The 26,085-nt window shown below is 38.5% G+C and overlaps 1 protein-coding gene across 5 annotated transcripts in view; it reads right to left on the minus strand.

Moving 5' to 3' along the window:
- NMD3 (NMD3 ribosome export adaptor) overlaps nt 1-26,085 on the minus strand; it is a 77,724-nt gene that overhangs the window by 24,086 nt on the left and 27,553 nt on the right. For all 5 annotated transcript variants that reach the window (XM_049867567.1, XM_049867569.1, XM_049867568.1 and 2 more), the window contains 3 exons: nt 25,481-25,598; nt 24,170-24,315; nt 169-281 (listed from right to left, as the gene is read on the minus strand). In XM_049867567.1, the coding sequence (XP_049723524.1) occupies nt 169-281; nt 24,170-24,315; nt 25,481-25,598 (377 nt within the window). The remainder of the gene's footprint in view (nt 1-168; nt 282-24,169; nt 24,316-25,480; nt 25,599-26,085) is intronic.

Here is a 26,085-nt window from a genome sequence, read left to right on the forward strand (position 1 = left end):
CAATTCAGTTTAATTACTTATCAATAATAAAATGAGTTAAAACCCTCCTAAGGACTATTATATTCTTTTCAGAATAAACAACTTTAGTATTTTAGACAGCTTTCCTGGCAACCAGAGAAAATCTGCAATGCTAATTGGATGCTTAAAATACGATAAAGTAATACAAACCCCAACACCAGGTCTCCAGGATTTAGAAGATGCCCCAAGTGTGTGCGACAAAAATACTGTTTATCTGTATTCATTTCAGAAGTTTTCTGTACCCAGACTTCCCCGAGGATATGCTTAACAGAAAAGAAAATGAACTCTTCAATAATCAAAACATAACTCAAAAAGTATCTCACAGAAAAGTTAAACACGATTTTGACTCTGGGTATTCTAACTGTAATTATGGAAAAAAGGAAAAAAAATTTTATTATTTTCCAGACCTCTGAAACAATCAAAATTAACAAATTACTGTACTGTGAGTATAGAAAAATACTCACAAGAAATTCATAAAAAATAAACCACTGTTTTTTGTTAAGATTTTATTTAAAGCTTTTATAAAACATTAAATTACTGATAAAATAGGACCTAAAAATAGACAGGGGAACGTTTTCAAAAGAAATGTTTCCACAGGAAAATGGGCCAATACAGATATTACAAAAAGGATAAGGAAATCTTAAAACCAGGAAATATTTGAGGCAACCCCTTGTTTTACTGATGGGGTACAGAAAGACAGGGTTCACACAAAGCCATATAGCAATCCTACTATAGGGTCACTATGAGTTGGAATTGACTCAATGGCAGTGGGTTTTTTTAGTGTCACACTACTACAGAACCCAAATCGTTATGAAATTAATTTTTAGATACCACTAGTTTGAGGGTAATCTTGCTTACTATTTGTTGCAGAAACAACAACCTAAATTTGAAATTTTAAACTAGAAAACCATTATAATCCCTTTCCACTCTGAATATTTACGAGCACTTATGGTATTCATAACCTGACATCTCAAACTTCCTGGTTGTGTTAACTATAGGACATACCACAAAGACCAACACAAGTAAAACTGGACCAAGAACTAAGACATAGAGGTAGAATTAGGAATCTCAAAGAGATGAAAAGGTAGAAGTAGAAGAGAGAACTGATATAAAGGACAGATCCTAGAATTAGGAAAGAACTGAAAAGAAAAAGTGAATTACCAGGTAGAGACTAATTCTACTTAAACAGGATTCAATTTCTAGCTACTATATTGCTTTTGGAAACCCTGGTGGCATAGTGGTTAAGTGCTACGGCTGCTAACCAAAGGGTCGGCAGTTCGAATCCGCCAGGCGCTCCTTGAAAACTCTATGGGGGCAGTTCTACTCTGTCCTATAGGGTCGCTATGAATCGGAATCAACTTGACAGCAGTGGGTTTGGTTTTTGGTTTACATGGCTTTTATTTGTAAGACTTTTAAACCTGTTCTGTTCTAGCTAAATGTACTTAAAAATATATGTATATAATACTATATTTAGTTTTATATGTATCTGAGGGGTTGTGGTAGTATTCTATACATTTATTAAAAGTGATCAAAGTTTGTTCTTAACTATATTATTATTTTAATAAATATATAAGAAGTAATCTCTCTTCTATTTCTACTGGTTTTCCCAATTTATCAGAAGTTATTTTTATCTTAAGAAGCAACGTTACCTTAATAGCAAGGAGTACCTTTAGTACCCATAATACCCATACTGGGGTCTGTAATTGCTATTTCAAATGAAAGGAAACCATATTCTTTTAAGAAATACCTGATCTCAGATATGGGGCAAGAACTATAACATGTAATTCTATTAACACCTTGCTGTGACATAAGCAAGACAAGGAAAGTCATGTCAAAAGGACATAGGAACCACTCTGAAGGAAGGTTCCCACTGGCTAAATTTGGGGCAATCTGAGCATTAAAAAAAAAAGGAAGGAAGAGAGGGAAGAAAAGAGGAAAAGAAAAGAAATAAAGACCACAATGACAATCAAAGAGAATATCAAAATATAAAAACTAATTTCCAGGACTAGAGGGGACTTAGACAAACTCCTTACCGTAACTGAAAATAGGTGCTAAAAGAGAAAGAACTAAGAAGTTATCCAGTGCTTCCATAAGAATAGTGTTTCACTGAGGAAACCACGGTGCTATTAGATAAGAGCACCATGCAGCCCCTCTGCCCCCAAAACCCCAAAAAACTAAGTAAAACAAATGCAAATGTCAATCCTGGAACCTTAAGTACCAAATGAAGGAATAAAGAACTCGATCAAGCACCGAATGGAATAAGAAACTGACAGAGAACAAGGAGCACTATGGAGTGGAAGTCCCATACAGGCTAACATGGCCGGATTTGCCATCTGGGGTCACTTCCTCCAGAGAACTGGGAGTACAGGAAGGTAACTTCATTGAGCTCCCAACAGAGACAGGGTATTCATGATTCAGGGATACACGCTTTCACACCCCATACCCTTTCTCCCTGTACAAGACCTCAACCGCTTGCCAATGGACCCGGGTGCTCAGCTGGAGAGATGCCAGCTCAACGCCACCCGGATTTGCCATCTTGGGCTACAGTCACCAAAGAACTCCAGAAAGGGAGTAGGGGAAGGTAACTTCACTGAGCTCCTAGCAGGAGACAGAGTACCTGCTGAGTGATTTGGACAAGGTACCAGAAGAATCATGCCCACAGGCAAGCAAGCAACAAAACACACCAAGCCCACCTGCTTTAACAAAACCAAATAAAACAAAAAAGCAGAAGGAAACAATCAAATCTACAATCAATAAACAAAATAATTCCTCAATGCCTCAGAGGCAGCAGATAATATCAAAACACTAAAAAGTAGAGGAAGATGGGTCCAGAAAGCAACCAAAATAAGATGACCTACTAATCCACCACGAAGACATAGTTATACTACATAAGCACTCAATGACAAACCACCAAAATACGTAAAACAACCTCTAACATTACTGACAAGAGAAACTGATAGATCCACAATAATAGCAGGATTCTTCTACTACTATTTTGTTGAGGAACACTCAACATTTAGATAATACCAAGTATGTTCTCTGATCACAACTTTATCAAAGTAGAAATTAACAATAGAAGAGCAAGGGAAAAAAATCAAATACATGGAAACTGAATAACACCTTGCTTGAAAACCACTGGGTAACAGAAGAAAATCAAGGATGGAATCAAAAAATTCGTAGACTCAAACAAGAGTGAACACACATCATACCAAAAACTTTGGGACACAGCAAAGTTACTGCTCAAAGGTCAATTTATAGAAATAGATGCACATACCAAAAAAGAAGGACAAAAAGTAACAGCTACACAACTGAAACAAATAGAGAACTGAAAAAGAAATCCACAGCCATCAGAAGGAAATAATAAAGATCAAAGCAGAAGTAAATAGAGAATAGAAAAACAATAGAAACAATCAACAAAACCAAAAAGTTGCTTCTTTGAAAGATCAAAACTGACAAATCAATGGCCAAACTGACAAAAGAAAAACAGAAAAAGACACAAATAACCCAAATAAGAAATGAAAGGGGAACATTACAAAAGACCCAACTGAAATAAAAAGGACCATGACAGAGTACTATGAAAAACTATACTCCAACTAATACAAAAACCTAGAGGAAACAGACAAATTTCTAGAAACACACTATTTACCCAAACTAAAACAAACTGAAGTCAAAAATCTGAACAGACCCATACAAGACACTGAAAGGTAATAAAAAAAAGGTTTTTTTCAACAACAAAAAAAGTCCTGGCCTAGATGGCTTCACTGGAGAATTCTACCAAACATTCAGAAAACAGCTTACACCAGCATTACTCAAACTATTTCAAAACACAGAAAAGGAAGGAATACTTCCAAATTCATTTTATGAAGCCAGCATAACCTGATAAAAAAAATTAGGCAAGGATAATACAAAAAGAAAATTACAAACCAATCTCTCTCATGAATATAGACGCAAAAATTCTCAGCAAAATTCTAGCCAATAGAATTCAGCATCATATAAAAAATACACCACGATCAAGTGAGACTCATACCAGGTATGCAAGGATGGTTCAACATTACAAAACCAATCAATGTAATCCACCATATAAATAAAAGAATCACAGGATCACCGCAAAAACAGCAAAAAAGGCATCTCACAAACTCCAACACCCATTCCTGATAAACACTTTCAATAAAAAAGGTATAGAAGAGAAATTCCTCAACATAATAAGAGCATTTATACAAAACCAACAGCTAACATCATTCTTTTTTTTTTTAACTTTTATTGAGCTTCAAGTGAACGTTTACAAATCAAGCCAGACTGTCACATATAAGTTTATATACACCTTACTCCGTACTCCCACTTGCTCTCCCCCTAATCAGTCAGCTCTTCCAGTCTCTCCTTTCGTGACAATTTTGCCAGCTTCCAACTCTCTCTATCCTCCCACCCCCCCTCCAGACAGGATATGCCAACACAGTCTCAAGTGTCCACCTGATATAATTAGCTCACTCTTCATCAGCATCTCTCTCCTACCCACTGTCCAGTCCCTTTCATGTCTGATGAGTTGTCTTCGGGAATGGTTCCTGTCCTGGGCCATCAGAAGGTTTAGGGACCATGACCGCTGGGATTCCTCTAGTCTCAGTCAGACCATTAAGTATGGTCTTTTTATGAGAATTTGGGATCTGCATCCCACTGATCTCCTGCTCCCTCAGGGGTTCTCTGTTGTGCTCCCTGTCAGGGCACTCATCGATTGTGGCTGGGCACCAACTAGTTCTTCTGGTCTCAGGATAATGTAGGTCTCTGGTTCATGTGGCTGTTACTGTCTCTTGGGCTCTTAGTTATCGTGTGACCTTGGTGTTCTTCATTCTCCTTTGCTGCAGGTGGGTTGAGACCAATTGATGCATCTTAGATGGCTGCTTGTTACCATTTAAGACCCCAGACGCCACATTTCAAAGTGGGATGCAGAATGTTTTCATAATAGAATTATTTTGCCAATTGACTTAGAAGTCCCCTTAAAACATGGTCCCCCAGCTCCCGCCCCTGTTCTGCTGACCTTTGAAGCATTCATTTTATCCCAGAAACTTCTTTGCTTTTGGTCCAGTCCAGTTGAGCTGACCTTCCATGTATTGAGTATTGTCTTCCCCTTCACCTAAAGCAGTTCTTATCTACTAATTAAAAAAAAAAATTAATCAGTGAAAAACCCTCTCCCACCCTCCCTCCCTCCGGCCCCTCGTAACCACAAAAGTATGTGTCCTTCTCAGTTTATGCTATTTCTCAAGATCTTATAATAGTGCTCTTATACAATATTTGTCCTTTTGCCTCTGACTAATTTCGCTCAGCATAATGCCTTCCAGGTTCCTCCATGTTATGAAATGTTTCACAGATTCGTCACTGTTCTTTATCGATGGGTACTATTCCATTGTGTGAATATACCACAATTTATTTAACCATTCATCCGTTGATGGACACCTTGGTTGCTTCCAGCTCTTTGCTATTGTAAACAGAGCTGCAATAAACATGGGCGTGCATATATCTGTTTGTGTGAAGGCTCTTATTTCTCTAGGGTATATTCCGAGGAGTGGGATTTCTGGGTTGTATGGTAGTTCTATTTCTAACTGTTTAAGATAACGCCAGATAGATTTCCAAAGTGGTTGTACCATTTTACATTCCCACCAGCAGTGTATAAGAGTTCCAATCTCTCCGCAGCCTCTCCAACATTTATTATTTTGTGTTTTTTGGATTAATGCCAGCCTTGTTGGAGTGAGTGAGATGGAATCTCATTGTAGTTTTAATTTGCATTTCTCTAATGGCTAATGATCGAGAGCATTTTTTCATGTATCTGTTAGCTGCCTGAATATCTTCTTTAGTCAAGTGTGTGTTCATATCCTTTGCCCACTTCTTGGTTGGGTAGTTTGTCTTTTTGTGGTTGAGTTTTGACAGAATCATATAGATTTTAGAGATGAGGCGCCGGTCGGAGATGTCATAGCTGAAAATTCTTTCCCAGTCTGTAGGTGGTCTTTTCACTCTTTGGTGAAGTACTTAGATGAGCATAACAAAAGATGAGGCGCTGGTCGGAGATGTCATAGCTGAAAATTCTTTCCCAGTCTGTAGGTGGTCTTTTTCTCTTTTGGTGAAGTGCTTAGATGAGCTTAGGTGTTTGATTTTTAGAAGCTCCCAGTTATCTGGTTTCTCTTCGTCATTTTTGGTAATGTTTTGTATTCTGTTCATGCCTCGTATTAGGGCTCCTAAGGTTGTCCCTATTTTTTCTTCCATGATCTTTATCGTTTTAGTCTTTATGTTTAGGCCTTTGATCCACTTGGAGTTAGTTTTTGTGCATGGTGTCAGGTATGGGTCCTGTTTCATTTTTTTGCAAATGGATATCCAGTTATGCCAGCACCATTTGTTAAAAAGACTATCTTTTCCCCAATTAACTGACACCGGGCCTTTGTCAAATATCAGCTGCTCATATGTGGATGGATTTATATCTGGGTTCTCAATTCTGTTCCACTGGTCTATGTGCCTGTTGCTGTACCAGTACCAGGCTGTTTTGACTACTGTGGCTGTATAATAGCTTCTGAAATCAGGTAGAGTGAGGCCTCCCACTTTCTTCTTCTTTTTCAGTAATGCTTTGCTTATCCGAGGCTTCTTTCCCTTCCACATGAAGTTGGTGATTTGTTTCTCTATCATCTTAAAAAATGACATTGGAATTTGGATCGGAAGTGCATTGTATGTATAGATGGCTTTTGGTAGAATAGACATTTTTACTACGTTAAGTCTTCCTATCCATGAGCAAGGTATGTTTTTCCACTTAAGTATATCCTTTTTAATTTCTTGCAGTAGAGCTTTGTAGTTTTCTTTGTATAGGTCTTTTACATCCTTGGTAAGATTTATTCCTAAGTATTTTATCTTCTTGGGGGCTACTGTGAATGGTATTGATTTGGTTATTTCCTCTTCGAGATAACATCATTCTCAATGGAGAAAGGTTGAAATCATTCCCTTGAGGACAGTAACAGGACAAGGATCCATTGTGCTAGAAGTCCTAGTTAGAGCAATAAAGCAAGAAAAAGAAATAAAGGGCATCCAAAGTGGTAAAGAAAAAGTAAAATTGCCCCTATTTGCGGAGAATATACTATACATAGAAAACTCAAAAGACTCCACGAGAAAACTAACGATCTAGTAGAAAATTCAGCAGAGTAGCAGAATATAAGATAAACATATAAAAACCAATTGGATTCCTATACACCAAAAAAAAGAGGATGAAAAGGAAATCAGGAAAACAACACCATATATAATAGTCCCTTAAAAAATAATAATAACAAAATCTAACCAGGGATGTAAAGGACCTATACAAAGGAAACTACAAAACACTACCGCAAGAAACCAAGAGACCTACGTAAATGGAAAACATACCATGCTCTTGGATAGGTAGACTCAACATTGTGAAAATGTCAATTCTACCCAAAGCAATCTACAAATAAAATGCAATTTCAATCCAAACACCAACAGCATTCTTTAAAGAGATGGGAAAAGTAATAATTATAAGGAAACCGAAGAGGCCCCCAATAAGTAAAGCACTACTGAAGAAGAATGAAGTAGGAGAACTCGCAGCACGTGACCTCAGAACCTACTATACACCTATAGTAGTCAAAACGGCCTGGTACTAGTAAAACAACAGACACACTGACCAAAGGAACAGAACTGAGAATCCAGATATAAATCCATCCACCTATGGTCATCTGATCTTCAACAAAGACCCAAAGTCCATCAAATGGGGAAAATACAGTCTTTTTAACAAATAGTGCTGGGAAAACTAATTCAAAATGGATCAGAGGCCTAAATATAAAACCAAAAACTATGGAGGTCATAGGAAAAAAAATAGGGTCAAAACTAGAGGCCCTAATACACGGCAATAATAAGATACAAACCACAACCAACAATACACAAACATCAGAAGATAAGCTAGATAACTGTAATCTTCTAAAAATTGAACACTTATGTTCATCAAAAGACTTCACCAAGAGTGAAAAGAGAACCTACAGATGGGGAAAAAATTTTTGACTGTTACAAATCCGATAAATGTCTAATCTCTGAAATCTACAGGAAAATCTAACACCTCTGTAACAAAAAGACAAATGATCCACTTAAAAAAATGGGCAAAAGAAATGAAAAGACACTTCACCAAAGAAGACATTCGGGAAGCTAATAGATAAATGAGGAAATGCTTGCAATCACTAGCCATTAGAGAAATGTAAATCAAAATCACAAGGAGATACCATCTCACCCCGACATTATTGGCACCAATCAAAAAACAAAAAATAACAAATGTCGGTTGGAGAGGCTGTGGGGAGACGGAAACTCTTACACACTGCTGGTGGGAACACAAAATGGTACAACCATTTTGGAAAACAATATGGTGATTCCTTTAAAAGCCAGAAATAGAGAAACACCATACAATCCACCAATCCCACTTGTAGAAATAAATCCTAGAGAAAAAAGAGCCATCACACAAATACACATACTCTGCCTGTGTTCACTGCAGCATTGTTCACAATAGTAAAAATGGAAAAACATATAGGTAACATCAACAGAAAAATTAATAAACAAACTATGGTATATACATACAATGGAATACTATGTAACAATAAAGAATGATGAATCTGAGAAGCATCTCACATGGATAGATCTAGAGAGTGCTGTGCTGAGTGAAATAAGTCAATCGCAAAAGGACAGATATTGTATGAAGCCACTACTATAAAAACTCACGAAAAGGTTTACACACACACAAAAAAAGAGCATTTTAGGGTAATCACATGACAATGGAACCCGTCACTGCCGTCAAGTAGATTTCCGACTCACAGCGACCCTATAGGACAGAGTAGAACTGCCCCATAGAGTTTCCAAGGAGCGCCAGGAGGATCTGAACTGCGAACCTCCTGGTTAGCAGCCGTAGCACTTAACCACTACGCCACCAGGGTTTCCTGACAATGGAAAGTTCTTCCTTAATAAATAATGCCAACTAACAAATGTATAAAAAATACTATCCAAAAAAAAAAACACCCAAACCCATTGCCAGCAACTTGATTCCAACTCACAGCGACCCTATGGGACACAGCAGAACTGTCCTATGGCTTTCCAAAGCTGTAATCTTTACAGAAACAGGCTACCAAATTTTTCTTCAATGGAGTGGCTGGTAGATTCGAATACCAACCTTTCAGCTGGCAGCCAAGGCCCTTACTACTAAGGCTCCAGAAAAAAAAAAAATAATAATACTAATAGAAACAGAAAACATGATTTTGCAGGTGGGGCCAAGATGGCAGAGTAGTCAGACACTTCCGGTGAAACCGCTTACAACAAAGACTCCCCAAAAAAACAAATGAAGTGATTATGTATATGACAAGCTGGGAGGCCTAAACATGAAACCCAAAGTTAGGACATGGGACTGAGTGGCAGGGGGATGGACAGATGGTTCAGAAGCAGCCAAGAGTTGCCAGACCTGACTGACTTGGAGGGAACCAGTGACTCTCAGGCACGATCCCCTGGCATGACCGCAGTGGAGCTGGCAGTAGCGTTTGGAACACGGGTTACTCAGGGAGAGACAGTGAGCTGCACAGCCTACACACACCTCTGGAATCAGAGAAGAACAACGCTTTCATCAAAAGTTAAGGACTTGCATCTAATTTACTGCACCCCAGGCTCCAAGCTGGCTTCAGTGGCTATCGACTTTCCTGGGCCTGAGATAGGTCCTGCTACACCCCCTGAGTCATTCTCCCAGCCTTGGAGAAGGAATAAATAAAAATTTGGGGAAAAGATAATCTGCTGGCTCCTATAACCTGTGAACCCAGGACAGAAGCAGATCATATACAGGCACAAACGGTCCATGGACTCTGAATGCCTTTCACGCCTGCTTGGAGCTCTGTGGGGCCCCTTCAGGAGCTTAGGCCCTTGTTAACAGACTACAGCAGTGCATGCACCTAACATCTGATTTCAACTGTTTCAGCTGTGCGGTAGGGAGATGGGTTTTTGACTTTTGACACGTCTCTGCCTATTAATCAGGGTCTTCACCTACCCACATCAGGGGCCTGAGGACTGGTGGCTCCACCCATGTCACTTAGCCAACTGCATCAGGGGTGCAAGGACACACAGTACTACCCAAATAATACAACTGAAAGTATCGGGTGCCCACAGTCTGTCTGCAGAACCCACCCACCTATGGGCTCTAGAACAGGGACAAGATTTCCAGACACTTGGGAACGACTAGTCAGCCCCCTGCTTTGCTTAGAGACTGACCCCTGGTGCTAGCAGATACCTGTGCAGAAGCCAATCACCCCTGCCACTCTAAGACTGCGGAACAAAGCCTGCATGACACACTTTGAGACTGACTACCTGAACACCTAAGCTGAATTCATACAGGAAAAGCGAATGGACTCCTAGGCTCATATACCTGGTAACAGCTCTAGCCATCGGGTGCCAGGAAGTTAGAGCTTCAAAGGCACAAATAATCAAGTTAACACACTCAAGCAGCCCATTTGGGCATATCAAAACAAAACAAAGAAGAAGCTAGGATACGGTAACCAAACATAAATTCATGCAATGACTTATAGATGGCACAGAAACAACGCTCGATATCAAACCAAATAAAGAAGGAGATCATGATTGCTCCAACAAGCTCTCAAAATGAAGAATCAAGGAATCTTCTGGATGAAGAGGTATTCCTGGAATTACCACAGGTAGAATACAAAAGATTAAAAAACAGAAATCTTCAGGTGAAACAGAACAGTCCAAGGAACAGACAGATAAACACGTTGAGGAAGTTAAGGTTATTCAAGAGCATAATGACAAATTTAAAAGGCTGCAAGAATCCATAGAGAGCAAACAGAAATCCCGAAGATTAACAATGAAATTTCAGAATCAGACAACTCAAGAGAAATTCAGAGGAGCAGAAATGAGGAAACGGAAATCAAAATGAGTGAGATTGAACATGAAACACTTGGCACCAACATATTTGAAGAAAAATCAGATAAAAGATGTAAAAACAACAAAGAAACCCTAAGAATCATGTGGGACTGTGTAAAGAGTAATAACCTACAAGTGATTGGAGTACGAGAACAGGGAGGGATAACAGAAAAAACAGGGAGAATTCTTGAAGATTTGTTGGCAGAAAACTTCCCTGGTATCGTGGAGTATGAGTACATATCTATCCAAGATGCTCATCGAACTCCACATAAGGTAGATCTTAAAAGGAAATCACCATGACATTCTAATCAAACTTGCTAAAAACCAAAAATAGGGAGAGAATTTTAAGAGCAGCTAGGGATAAACGAAAAGTCACCTACAAAGGAGAGTCAATAAGAATAAGCTCGGACTACTCAGCAGAAACCACGCAGGCAAGAAGGCAGTGGGATGGCTTATATAAAGCACTGAAGGAAAAAAAATTGCCAGCCGAGAATCATACATCCAGCAAAACTGTCTCTCAATTATGAAGGGGAAATTAGGACACTTCCAGATCAACAGAAGTTTAGGGAATTGGGAAAAACCAAACCAAAACTACAAGAAATACTAAAGGGAGTTCTCTGGTTATACAATCAGTAATGTCAGATATCAACTCAAGACTAGAACACTGGACAGAGCAATCAGATGTCAACCCAGATAAGAAAATCACAAAACTCAATCAAGATTAAAAAAACATTCAAAACAGGAAAACAGGGGTGTCACTATGTAAAAGAAGACAACATTAAAACAATAAAGAGGGACTAAGAAATGTAGTCATAGATCTTGCATACAGAGAGAAAGACAAGGCAATATAAAGAAATAAAAGTCAGGTTTAAACTTAGAAAAATAGGGGTAAATATTAAGATAACCATAAAGGAGACTAACAATCCTATACATCAAAATAAAATGCGAGAAAAACATAAAGACTCAAAAATAAAACAAAATCAACAACGATGAAAAAGAGAAAAAGACAATATATAAAGAAAAACTATGAGGCACAAAAAAATCAGTGGAAAAAAGAAACTGTCAACATACGAAAAAAGACATCAAAATGACAGCACAAAACTCATACCTATCCAGAATTACACTGAATGTAAATGGACTAAATGTACCAATAAAGAGACAGAGAGTGGCAGAAGGGATAAAAAAAAATGACCTGTCTATATGCCGCCTACAAGAAACAAACCTTAGACTTGAAGACACAAACAAACAAAAACTGGAAAAAAAATGTATCAAGCAAACAACAATGAAAAAAGAGGAGTGGCAATATTAATTTCTGACAAAATAGACTTTAAAGTTAAATCCACCACAAAGGATAAGGAAGGACACTATATAATGATTAAAGGGCCAAAATATAAGAGAGATACGAAGATATTAAATATTTACGCACCCAAAACAGGACTTCAAGATACAGAAAACAATTCTAACACCATTAAAAAGTGAGATAGACAGCTCCAAAATATACTAGGAGACTTCAACACACCACTTTTGGTGAAGGACAGAACATCCAGAAAGCTCAATAAAGACACAGAAGATCTAAATGCCACAATCAACCAACTTGACCTCACAGATATATACAGAACACTCCACCCAACAACAGCCAAGTATACTTTCCCTTCTAGCGCACATGGAACATTCTAGAGAATACACCTCCCATTAGGTCATGAAGCAAGCATTAGGACAATCCAAAACATCGAAATATTACAAAGCATCTTCCCTGACCATAGAAATAAGGCCATAAAAGTAGAAATCAGTTAACAGAAAAAGCAGGGAAAAGAAGTCAAACACTCGGAAACTGAACAATACCCTGCTCAAAAAAGACTGGGTTATAGAAGACATTAAGAATGCAATGAAGAAATTCATAGAATCCAATGAGAACGAAAACTCTACCTATCAGAACCTTTGGAACACAGCAAAAGCAGTGCTCAGAGGTCAATTTATATCAATAAATGCACACATACAAAAAGAAGACAGGACAAAAATCAACAAATTATCCCCACAACTTGGACAAACAGAAAGGGAGCAACAAAAGAAGCCCTCAGGCACCAGAAGAAAGCAAATAATAAAAATTAGAGCAGAATTAAACAAAACAGAGAACAGAAAAACAATTGAAAGAGTTAACAAGACCAAAAATTGGTTCTTTGAAAAAATTAACAAAATCAATAACCTACTGACCACACTGACAAAAGGAAAACAGGAAAGCAAATAATCCAAAAATGAAATGAGATAGTGATATCACCACAGACCCAACTGAAATTAAACGAATCATATCAGATTACTATGGAAAACCGTGCTTTAACAAATTTGAAAACCTAGAAGAAATGGACAAAATTCTAGAAACACACTACATACTTAAACTAACACAAACAGAGGTAGAATAACTAAATAAACCCACAACAAAAGAGACTGAAAAGGTTAATTTATAAACCCCAAACAAAAAAAAAGCCCTGGCCCTGACAGCTTCACGGGAGACTTCTACAAAACTTTCAGAGAAGAGCTGACACCACTGCTAATGAAGGTATTCCAGAGCATAGAAAAGGATGAGATACTCTCAAACTTATTCTATGAAGCCAGCACATCCCTGATACCTAAACCAGATAAAGACACCAGAAAAAAAGAAAATCCCTCACAAACTTAGATGCAAAAGTCCTCAACAAAATTTTAGCCACCAGAATAACATATCAAAAATATGATTCACCATGAACAAGTGGGATTCATACCAGATAAGCAGGGATGGTTCTACATTAGAAAATCAATGTCATCCATCACATAAATAAAACAAAAGAATCACATGTTCTTATCAATTGATGTACAAAAGGCATTTGACAAAGTTCAACACCCATTCATGATAAAAACTCTCAGCAAAATAGGAATAAAAGAGAAATTCCTCAACATAATAAAGGGCATTTATACAAAGCTAACAGCCAACATCATCCTAAATGGAAACAATCTGAAAGCATTCCTTTAGAGAACAGGAACCAGACAAGGATGCCCTTTATCACCACTCTTACTCAACATTTGCTGGAGGTCCTAGCCAGAGCAATTAGGCTAGATAAAGAAATAAAGAGTATTCAAATTGGTAAGGAAGCAGTAAAAGTATATCTGTTTGCAGATGACATGCTCTTATACACAGAAAACCCTAAAGAATCCACAAGAAAACTACTGAAGCTAACAGAAGAGTTCAGCAGAGTATCAGGTTATAAGATAAACATACAAAAATAAGTTGGATTCCTCTCCACCAACAAAGAGAACTCTGAAGAGGAAATCACCAAATCAATGCCATTTTCAATAACCCCAAGAAGATAAAATACTTGGGAATAAATCTAACCAGAGGTGTAAAAGACCTATAGAAAGAAAACTACAAGATACTACTGCAAAAAAACCAAAAAAAGACCTACATAAGTGGAAAAACATATCTTGCTCATGGATAGAAGACTCAACATTGTAAAAATGTCTATTCTACCCAAAGTGACCAGTAGATACAATGCACTTCCGGTCCGAATTCCAACGATATTTTTCAATGAGATGGAGAAACAAATCACCAACTTCATATGGAAGGGAAAGAGACCCCGGATAAGTAAAGCATTACCGAAAAAGAAGAACCAAGTGGCAGGCCTCACAGCCTGTACTGGTACAACAACAGATATACAGACCAATGGAACAGAATTGATAATCCAGACATAAATCCATCCACATATGAGCAGCTGATATTTGACAATGGCCCAAACTCAGTTAAACAGGGGAAAAGACAGTCTCTTTAACAAAAGGTTTTGGCATAACTGGATACCCATCTGCAAAAAAAAAAAAATTAAAAAGACCCATATCTCACACCACGCACAAAAACTAAACCAAAATGGATCAACGACCTAAATATAAAACCTAAAAGAATAAAGATCATGCAAGAAAAAAACAGGGACAACGTTAGGAGTCCTAATACATGGCATTAACAGCATAGAAAACATTACTAACAATGTACAAAAACGAGAAGAGAAACTAGGTAACTGGGAGCTCCTAAAAATCAAACGCTTATGCTCATTCAAAGACTTCACCAAAAGAGTAGAAAGATTACCTACAGACTAGGAAAAAATTTTTGGCTACAACAAACCTGAACAGTGTCTGATGTCTAAAATCTACATGATACTGCAAAAAACTCAACAAAGAGACAAATAACGCAATTAAAAGATGCGCAAAGGATATGAACAGGCACTTCACCAAAGAGAACATTCAGGGAGCTAAAAGATACATGAGGAAATGCTCATGATCATTAGCCATTAGAGAAATGCAAATCAAAACTACAATGAAATAGCATCTCACTCCACAAGGCTGGCATTAATCCAAAAAACACAACAAATGTTGGGAGAGGTTTTGGAGAGACTGGAACACTTATATACTGCTGGTGGGAAGGTAAAATGGTACAACCACTTTGGAAATCGATTTGGCGCTTCCTTATAAACCTAGAAATAGAACAATCCAGCAATCCTAGAGAAATAAGATCCTTAACAGGTATATGCCCACCAATGTTTGCTGCAGCACTGTTTACAATAGCAAAAAGATGGAAGCAACCAAGGTGCACATCAGCAGATGAGCAGATAAATAAACTATGTTATATTCACACAATGTAATACTACACCAACGATAAAGAAGGATGAATTTGTGAAACATCTCATAACATGGAGGAATCTAGAAGACATTATGCTGAGTAAAATTAGTCAGTTGCATAAGGACAAATACTGTATGAGACCACTATTACAAGAACTCAAGAAATAGTTTAAACACATAAGAAAATATTCTTTGATGGTTACGAAGGTAAAGAGGGAGTGAGGGAGAGGGGTATTCACTAATTAGTAGACAAGAACTATTTTAGGTGAAAGGAAAGACAACACACAATACAGGTCAGCCCTGAATAAACTAAAAGCTTCAAAGGCCACAGTAGCAGGGACAGGGGTCTGGGGACCATGGTTTCAGGGGACATCCAGGTCAATTGGCATAATGAAATCTATTAAGTGCCATCTGGGGTCTTAAATGCTAGCAAGCGGCCATCTAAGATGCATCAATTGGTCTCAACTCACCTGGACCAAAAGAGAATGAAGAACACCAAAGTCTCCAGGTAATTATGAGATGAGAAGGCAGAAGGGGACAGAAGCTGACTGAATGGACACGGTGAATCCAGGATGGAGAGGTGTGTGCTGTCTTATAGGTTGGAGAGCAACTAGGAGTACATAGCAAGGTGTATGTAAGCTTTTGTAGGAGAGACTGACTTGATTTGTAAACTTTCACTTGAAACACAATTAAAAACGAACCAAAAAAAACATTTAAAGAAAACTCATGATTTTGCAACTGTAAATAAAATAATTGATTTAGGTAAGAATTATTAACAGATGCTAAAACCAGGGGTACAAAAAGGTAATAGGAACTTGGTATTTACATATTATCAATATATCACCTCACAAATTACTTGCTGCTCACAAAGAGTTAAAAAAAAAATCATAATATTACATTGGAGGGATTTGGCTATCACCATTTTAAGCAGTGAAACAATCACCCATTATCTGTCTCTTGACATGATATCATAAAAGGCACACATCACCACCCCTGAAATATTCTGTCCAAAAATGTTTAACCTAAATTTAAGCAAGCCTTTAGATCTACTTTGCTGTATACAGGAAATACAAGGGATGAAAAGCATGTTAAATGATGAGGAAATAGTAAGAAAAATCCAAAAGGTGGAACATTCTGTAAAACAAATGCCTTACTTGCCTTAGGAAGTCAGTATCATAAAAAAAAGGATGGAAACGACTGCTATTAAATAAAAAATTTAAGACCCCTGAGGGCGGGGCCAAGATAGAATAATCAGACATTTCCTGTGGTACCTCTTTCAACAAAGACCCGAAAAAACAAGTGAATCATTTATATATGATAATCTAGGAGCCCTGAGCATCAAACACAAAGTTGAGGAGTAGAACTGAGCGGCAGGGGGAGGGAGAGGCAGTTCAGAAGCAACAAAGAAATGCCAGACTTCAGCTAGCCAGCATCTGACGGACTGAATAGGCTGGTGCATGTAGGCTGAGGCAATCAGTAGTGCTCGGGATGCATTTTACCACGTCAGGAGAGACCAGGAAGCAGAGCTTTTGCACAAGCCTCTGGACCCTGGGGGAAGCAAAGCCAGACCTAGAAAGTTAAGTATCTAACTTGCTGTTCGGGATCAAAAAAAGCACTCCCCCTCAGAGACTTTCCTAGAAGTGCCTCTTTTCCTCTCACCTTCCCCTTCCCGGCTCCACTCTGATGCCAGTCCATCAGTATTCAACAACTGCCATGCCCCCTAAGCCAGAAACAGGAGCTTGTCTCACCCAAACCAGTATGGAGGCTTTAGGGAAAAAAACAAACTCCCCTAAGCCCACTAAACCCAAAAACCAAACCCACTGCCATCAAGTCGATTCCAACTCACAGCAACCCTTATAGGACAGAGTAGAACTGCCCTGTAGAGTTTCCAAGGAGTGCCTGGAGGATTCAAACTGCCAACCTTTTGGTTAGCAGCCATAGCACTTAACCACTAAGCCACCAGAGTTTCCCTAAGCCCACTACTCTGGACTAATCACACCCAAACCAGTCTCATGGCTTTAAAAAATCGCCAGACTGGTAACTCAGGGTAGGCACTGCCTCTTTGCCTAGGCACAGGTATAAGGGTTTCATGGACTTGGAACACCTTTCGCCCCTTGCCTAGACCTGTGTGGGCTGATTCAACAGCACACGCCCTTATTAGTATAGAACAGGGTATATACCCGAAGCCTATTTTCAACTGCGACAGCCTAGGGGAACTGGTAGATTCTTGACATGTGGCACTTCCCTGCCCATTAAGCAGGGGCCTCACTCACCTACATCAGGGACCGGATGACTACCAGCTTCATCCACTGCACCTAGCCACCAAAGACAGAGGTCCATGAATAAGTGCTACCTCCTGGTTCTTACAGCCAACAGCACTGAGTGCCCAAAGTTCAGCTGCAAAACCTACCTACCTGCACGCTCTATGGGACAGGGACACGCCTTCCATCTACGCACTCAGGGGGAGCCATCAGCCCCCCTGCCTTGTTCAGAACATAGCCACCTACTGCAGCCAGATACCTATGCCTGCTCCAATCATCCCTACACAGCCCTGTCTGTCTAGGTCTGTAGGTGAGAGCCTGTACCACACACTCAATGACTGACGACCTGGACATCTAAGCTGAATTCACATAAGAAAAGTAAATGGACTACGGGGCTCACATACCTACTAGCAGGTCTAACTACCTGGTGACAGGACATGAGAACTTCAAAGACACCAATAATCAAATAACTCACACGGTGAGCCTATTTGTGCATATCAAAAGAAAACAAAATGCTAGGACACAGAACACAAACATACAATAAATATAATAACTTATTGATGGCTCAGACAGAAGTCAATATCAAATCACATAAAGAGGATGGCTTCAGCTAGCAACCAAAACAAAGAACCAGGAAACCTCCCAGAGGAAGAGAAAGCTTGGAATTCTCAGAGGCAGAATTCAAAAGATTAATATACATAACTCTTCAAGATCAGGAAGGAAATCAGGCAAAACTCAGACCAAGGCAAGGAACACACAGACAAAGCTATAGAGGATTTCAGGAAAGCTATACAAGATCAGCATGATAAACTTAATAGGCTGCTAGAATTTACAGGGAGACAGCAACTAGAAATCCGAAAGATTAACAACAAAATTTCAGAATTAGACAACCCAAAAGAAAGTCATAGGAGCAGAATTAAGGCAATGGTAGTCAGAATTAGTGAGACTGAAGATAAAGCATTTGACATCAATCTATTTGAGGACAAGTCAGATACAAGAATTTAAAAAAATGAAGAGACCCTAAAAATTTATGTGGGACACTATGAAGAGAAATAACCTTCAATTAATTGGCATACCAGAACATGGGGGTGGGGGGGAGGTAGGTGTAACAGAAAATACAGAAGGAATTGTTGAAGATTTGCTGGCAGAAAACTTACCTGATATCGTGAAAAATGAGACGGTATCTATCCAAGAAGCTGACTGAACCCCACACAGGGTAGATCCCAAAAGAGAGTCAGCAAGAAATATTATAATCAAACTTGTCGAAACCAAAGATAAAGAAGAGAATTTTAAGAGAGGCTAGGGATAAACAAAAAGTCACCTACAAAGCAGAGTTAGTAAGACTAGACTCTGACTACTCAGCAGAAACCAGGCAGGCAAGAAAGCAATGGGATCACCATATATAAAGCCTTCAAGTGAAAAATATTGCCAGCAAGCCCCATACTGTTCTCCGCAAGAAGACTGGCCGCTGTGGCTCTGTGCTGGTACGCCTTATCCCTGCCCCCAGGGGCACTGGCACAGACTCATGCCCTATGCCCAGGAAGCTGCTGCTGATGGCCAGTATTGACAACAGCTACACCTGAACCAGTGGCTGTGCTGCAATTTCGCCAAGGCCACCTTTGATGCCATCTCCAAGACCTACACCTATCTTACCCCATGACCTCTGCAAAGAGACTGTGTTCACCAAGTCTTCCTACCAGAAATTCACTGACCATCTCGTAAAGACCCATACCAGAGTCTCAGTGCAGAGGACCTGTATCACTGTGGCAACAATATAGTGGTTTTTATACACACACAAAAAAAGTGAACCAATTAAGCCTGAATAGAAACAAACAAAAAAAAAGATTAAAGAGGTAACAGAAAAAGCTCCCGACCAAAAAAAGCCCTGGCCCTAATGACTTCACTGGAGAATTCTACCAAACCTTCAGGGAAGAGTTAACACCAGTCTATTAAAGGTGTTTCAGAGCATAAAAAGGATGGAATACTTCCAAACTCATTCTGTGAAACCAGCATAACCCTAATACCAAAACCAGGTAAAACCAAAAAAACCCACTGCCATCGAGTCGATTCTGACTCATAGCAACCCCATAGCAACCCCATAGGTAAAGGCACCACAAAAAAAGAAAAATTTCATAGATGCAAACTCAACAAAATTCTAGTGAATAGAATTCAACAATGTATCAAAAAAATAATCCACCCTGACCAAGTGGAATTCATACCAGGTATACAGGGATTTTTATACAGGGATGGTTCAATGTTAGAAAAATAATCACTGTAATCCATCACATAAAACAAAAGGACCTCATGATCTTAACAATCGATGCAGAAATGCATTTGACAAAGTCCAAAACCCACTCATGATAAAAACCTCTCAGCGAGACAGAAACATTATGGAGATTCCTCGATGTAATAGAGGGCATTTATACAAAGCCAACAGCCAACATCATCCTAAATGGAGAGTCTAAAAGCAATCCCCCTGAGAACAGGAACCAGACAAGGATGCCCTTTATTACCACTCTTACTGAACATTGTGCTGGAGGTCCTAGCCAGAGCAGTAAGGCAAGAAACAGAAATAAAGAGCATCCAAATTGGTAAAGAAGTAAAACCAAAAAACCATACCCTCTGCCACTGAGTTGATTCTGTCTCATAGAGACCCTACGGGATAGAGTTGAAATTCCCCATAGGGTTTCCAAAGAGCGCCTGGTAGATTCGAACTAGTGACCTTTTGATCAGCAGCCGTTAACTCTTAACCACTACACCACCAGGGTTTAAAAGTATCCCTATTTGTAGATGATATGATCTTATATACAGAAAATCCCGAAGAATTCACAAGAGAACTACTGGAACTAATAAAAAATTTCATCAAAATATCAGGATACAAGATAAACATACAAAAATCAGTTGGATTCCTCCACACCGAGAAAGAGAGCTTCAAAAAGGAAATCACCAAACCAATACCATTTACAATAGCCCCCAAGAAGATAAAATACATAGGAATAAATCTAGCCAGAGAGTAAAAGACCTATACAAAGAAAACTAGAAGGCACTACTACAAGAAACCAAAGAAACCTATACAAGTCAAAAAACATATCATGCTCGTAACAGGAAGACTCAACATAGTGAAAGTCAATTCTTCCCAAAGCGATCTACAGATACAGAGCAATCCTGATCCAAATTCCAATGACATTTTTTAATGAGATACAGAAACAAATCACCATCTTTGTACAGAAAGGGAAGAGGCCCTGGATAACTAAAGCATTACTGAAGAAGAACAACAAAGTGGGAGGCCTCACACTACCTGATTTTAGAGCCTATTATACTGCCAAGGGAAACCCTGGTGGTGTAGTGGTTATGAACTAGGACTGCTAACCAAAAGGTAAGCAGTTCAAATCCACCAGGCACTCCCTGGAAACCCTACGGGGCAGTTCTACTCTGTCCTACAGGGTTGCTATGAGTCAGAATTGACTCAATGGCAATGGGTTTGGTGTTTTGTTTTTTTTTTTTTTGGTTTTATATTGCCAGGGTAGCCAGAACAGCCTGGTACTGGTACAACAACAGATAAAAAACACAGACCAATGGAACAGAATTGAGAGTCTAGATGTAAATTCATCTACCTATGAGCAGATGATATCTGACAAAGGCCCAAAGTCCTTTAAACGGGGAAAAGGCAGTCTCTTTAACAAATGGTGTTGGCTAACTGGACAACCATCTGCAAAAAAAAAGAAACAAGACCCATATCTCACATCAGGTACAAAATCTAACTCAAAATGGATCAAAGACCTAAATATAAAATCTAGAACAATAAAGATCATGGCAGAAAAAATAAGGACAATGCTAGGACCCCAATATACATGGTATAAGCAGAATATATAATTAATAATGCAGGAATATCAGAAGAGAAACTAGGTAACTGGCAGCTCCTAAAAGCTCTTCACCAAAACAGTAAAAAGAAAACCTAGAGACTGGAAAAAATTTTTGGCTACAACATATCCAATAAGGGTCTAATCTCTAAAATCTACAAGATGACTGCAACACCTCAACAATAAAAAGAAAAATAATTAAAAAACGGGCACAGGGCCCATCAACAGATGAATGGATAAATAAACTATGTTATATTCACACAATGTTTGTTGTTTCCCCCACGTGAAATGGAACGCATAAATATCGATATCCTAGAAATCAAAAGACGCATTGCATTGGGTAAATCTGCTGCAAAGGACCTCTTTAAAGTTTTGAAAAGTGAAGATGTCACCTTGAAGACTAAGGTGCACCTGACCCAAGCCATGGTATTTTCAATCGCATCATATGTATGTGAAAGCTGGACAATGAATAAGGAAGACCGAAGAAGAATTGACACCTTTGAATTGTGGTGTTGGCGAGGAATACTGAATATACCATAGACTGCCAAAAGAACAAACAAATTTGTCTTGGAGGAAGTGCGGCCAGAATGCTCCTTAGAGGCAAGGATGGCGAGACTGCGTCTTACATACTCAGGACATGTTGTCAGGAAGGATCAGTTCCTTATATCATGCTTGGCAGAGTACAGGGTCAGCGGAAAAGAGGAAGACCCTCACCGAGGTGGATTAACACAGTGGCTGCAACAATGAGCTCAAGGATAACAATAATTGTAAGGATGGCTCAGGACTGGGCGGTGTTTCGTTCTGTTGTGCATAGCATCACTTTGAGTCGGGACCAACTCGATGGCACCTAACAACAATTCACACAATGTAATACTATGCAACAATAAAGAACAATGATGAATCCATGAAACATCTCACAGCACGGATGAACCTGGAGAGCACTATGCTGAGTGAAATTAGTTAGTCGCAAAAGGACAAATATTGTACGAGACGGCTATCAGAAGGACTCAAAAAAGGCTTAAACACAGAAGAAAACATTCTTTGATGGTTATGAGGGTGTGTAGGGCAGAGGGAAATTCACTAACTAGACGGTAGACAAGAATTAGATGAGAGAAGGACAGCACACAATACAGGCGCGTCAGCACAACTGGACTAAAGCAAAAGCTAAGAAGTTTCCTGAACATAACCAAACACTTTTAGGGACAGAGTAACCAGGGCTGGGGTGTGGGGACCATGACTTCGGAGGACATCTAAGTCAACAGGCATAACGAAGTTTAAGAAAATGTTCTGCATCCCACTTTGGTGAGTGGCATCTGGGGTCTTAAAAGCCTGCAAGCAGCCATCTAAAATGCATCAATTGGTCCCAACCCACTTGGAGCAAAGGAGAATGAAGAACACCAATGACCCAGGAAAGTGTTACCCCAAGAGACACAACGGCCACATAAACCAGAGATTCCCTCAGCCTGAGACCAGAACTAGATGGTCCCCAGCTATCATCAATGACCACCCTGACAGGGAATATAAAAGAGTCCCTAATGTAGCAGGAGGAAAGTGTGGAGAAGTCAAATTAATGTAAAAAGGAAAAAAGTCAGACTTAACAGTCTGAGACTGGAGGAACCCCCAAAGGCATGGCCCCCATATACTCTGTCAACTCAGAACTAAAACCATTCCCGAAGCCCACTCTTCAGACAACGATTAGACTGGACTATAAAACATAAAATAATACTTATGAAAAGTGCGCTTCTTAGTTCAAGCAGATACATGAGAGCAAATGGGCAGCTACTGTCCAGAGGCATGATGGGAAGACAGGAAGGGTCAGGAACTGGTTGAATGGACACAAGAAACCCAGGGTGGAAAGCAGAAATGTGCTGTCACATTATAGGGATTGCAACTAATATCACATCACAATAAGTATATAAATGTTTATATGAGAAAACAGAGCTGTAACCTTTCACAAAAAGCACAATAAAAAGAATAAGAAAGATAATATTCAAATGTAATACGGGTCCTCAATTGGATACTAGTTTGAACAAATCATAAAAGACTCTTTTGGAAGAAATGAAAAAATGCAAATGTACACTAGAATTGTTTTATATATAACTGTATTACAACTAGTGTTTAGTGGTATATTATATCTATAATTCAAAATGTTCAAAAAAAATTTAAGTCAACAAAGGTTACCTGATCATTAAGTCCTTTTCTAAAAAACAAAGGAATGCTTTTTCCTAATAATGGAGTATTTTTTTAAATTAGCTTTCTAACATTGAAGATAAAAATTAACCAACAGATAAGCCTCATCACTTTCACCACAATAATCAAATCTTTAAAAAAAAAAAAAAAAAGGAATTCATTTTTAACCTAACGTGGTGTTCACGTTATTTGAACTGCACATTTGGGGGTTATCACCACATAAAAAGGAGGCAAAGGGGATACCTGCAAAAGAAAGGTGGGCAGGATGGAACTTACTTTTTTTGATATCATTCCAGCACCTGCACTGCGCTTTACATTACGGACTATGCTACATTCCATCACAAGAAACTCCTCTAGCTGTTTGAGATGGCACAAACTATTGAAAGGGTGACTCCAAAAAGTGCTCCCATCAATATCTGCAACTAAGAACAAATGCAGAACATTAAACAACAGGAGAATTAAAGGATTTCAAAGAGCTATCAGATGTGTTAACAGGGAAGGAGTTGGAATGAACTACAGTATCACACCTCACACTCCAGGATCATCATTTATTCCTATAAACCAGCCCCAAACTTCTCATAGCAAGAGAAGTTATCAGGTATTAAGTAGTCACTATAATCAGAATGCCACAGAGCTAAGTGCCTTTTAAATAAGGTCAGATCCAATCAGTTGTATAGCTGCTTCATGTGCTGGCATTTCATTTTAGAAACATACTAGTCCTCTTAGCTGTTTTCTGTTGTTGTCAGGTGCTGTCCAGTTGGCCCCGACTCATGGTGACTTTATGTATAACAGAGCAAAACATTGCCCTCTTCATGATCGTCAGTATGTTTGAGTCCATTATTTCCACTGAGTCCGTCATGGCTATCATGCCAATCCATCTCATTAAGGATTTCCCCTTAGCTGTGTTCTACCTGGCAGATAACAAATGTTCACCCCAATACTGTAAACAGGCCTTCACAAATGAATTTCAATTGATAAGGATAATAACTTTCTGAAAAATCTCAATAAGAACAAAAAAGAACAATTTTTAGTAACAGAATACTTCCATTAAAATATCTGAAAGATCAAAAAGATGCAGTCACATACTGTGATACCTGTTGATATGGGGTCTTCTTTAAAAAACAATTTCTATAAAGGAAATGTTAAAAAAATGATCTATAATAATGAAATCAGTTAAAATTCAGGCTCAAACTAAATATTCTATTAAAAATATTCTACTGAATCACAAAAAGTCCAATGTTCCAAACTTTAAAATACTTACTGTACACCGAAATTTGTCATAAGCTTAACTTACTAGTCACAAAAATTAAACAAGTAAATAAATAAGTTGGTTTCAACTATGAGTCAACGGGTAATGTACTATAATAACTAGTAAATTCTTAAAAGTTCACAGAACTGTTTCTCTAAATAATACAAGGGTACCTAACCAAAAGCTTTTTAATACCAATTTTTATAGGTATTAATTAAACAATAGTAAAAACATAACTAGTGTTTCCAATGTCGTTGTCAACGTTTGATAAAACTAGCAACATAAATTACAACATTTTGCTACACAGAACAAAACTGTTAATAGTTCCTGAAACTTACCTTGTAGAGTGTTGGGATCTATGAGATGAATGGCATTGGTTACTCGAATACACACACAAATCTGGTTCATATTTCCCAGGCTTTGAGCCAGTTTTGGAGACAGACAGACAACATTATCCTAGGCATAAGTATTAACATTTAAAATGAGGCAAATCCTAAATAACAGTCTCTAGTCAACACTCATCCATGTAAATCTGGTCCAACTGCATCTGTCTAAGCCCAAGTTATTTTTTTTAATTCTATTATCAACAAAGGGCCTAAAGAAAAGAATCAGACTTTACTGGAACAGAAAGTAAGCTATACCTTCTTAAAATGGGCATAATTAATAAAAATGCGTTAAAAAAATATCATCTTCCAGAACCTACTCATCACAATATTATTAAGTTTATTTCAATTTTATTGAAGTTTGAATGCTTCCTTACCATGGTATATGCTAATACAATGCACATTCCAAGCAACGTATTATAAACATCAGAAAGAGAGCGGCTTTATAAATCTACTGGATGACTCCTTTCAATCTCCATAAAAAACTAATTTCAAAGGAACAAAGTATTTCTCTTCCATGGCTACATGTACCAATATGGAATCAAAGATTTAATCCCCCC

This window comes from Elephas maximus, chromosome 23 (assembly GCF_024166365.1).
Source record: "Elephas maximus indicus isolate mEleMax1 chromosome 23, mEleMax1 primary haplotype, whole genome shotgun sequence".
Lineage (NCBI taxonomy): Eukaryota > Metazoa > Chordata > Mammalia > Proboscidea > Elephantidae > Elephas > Elephas maximus.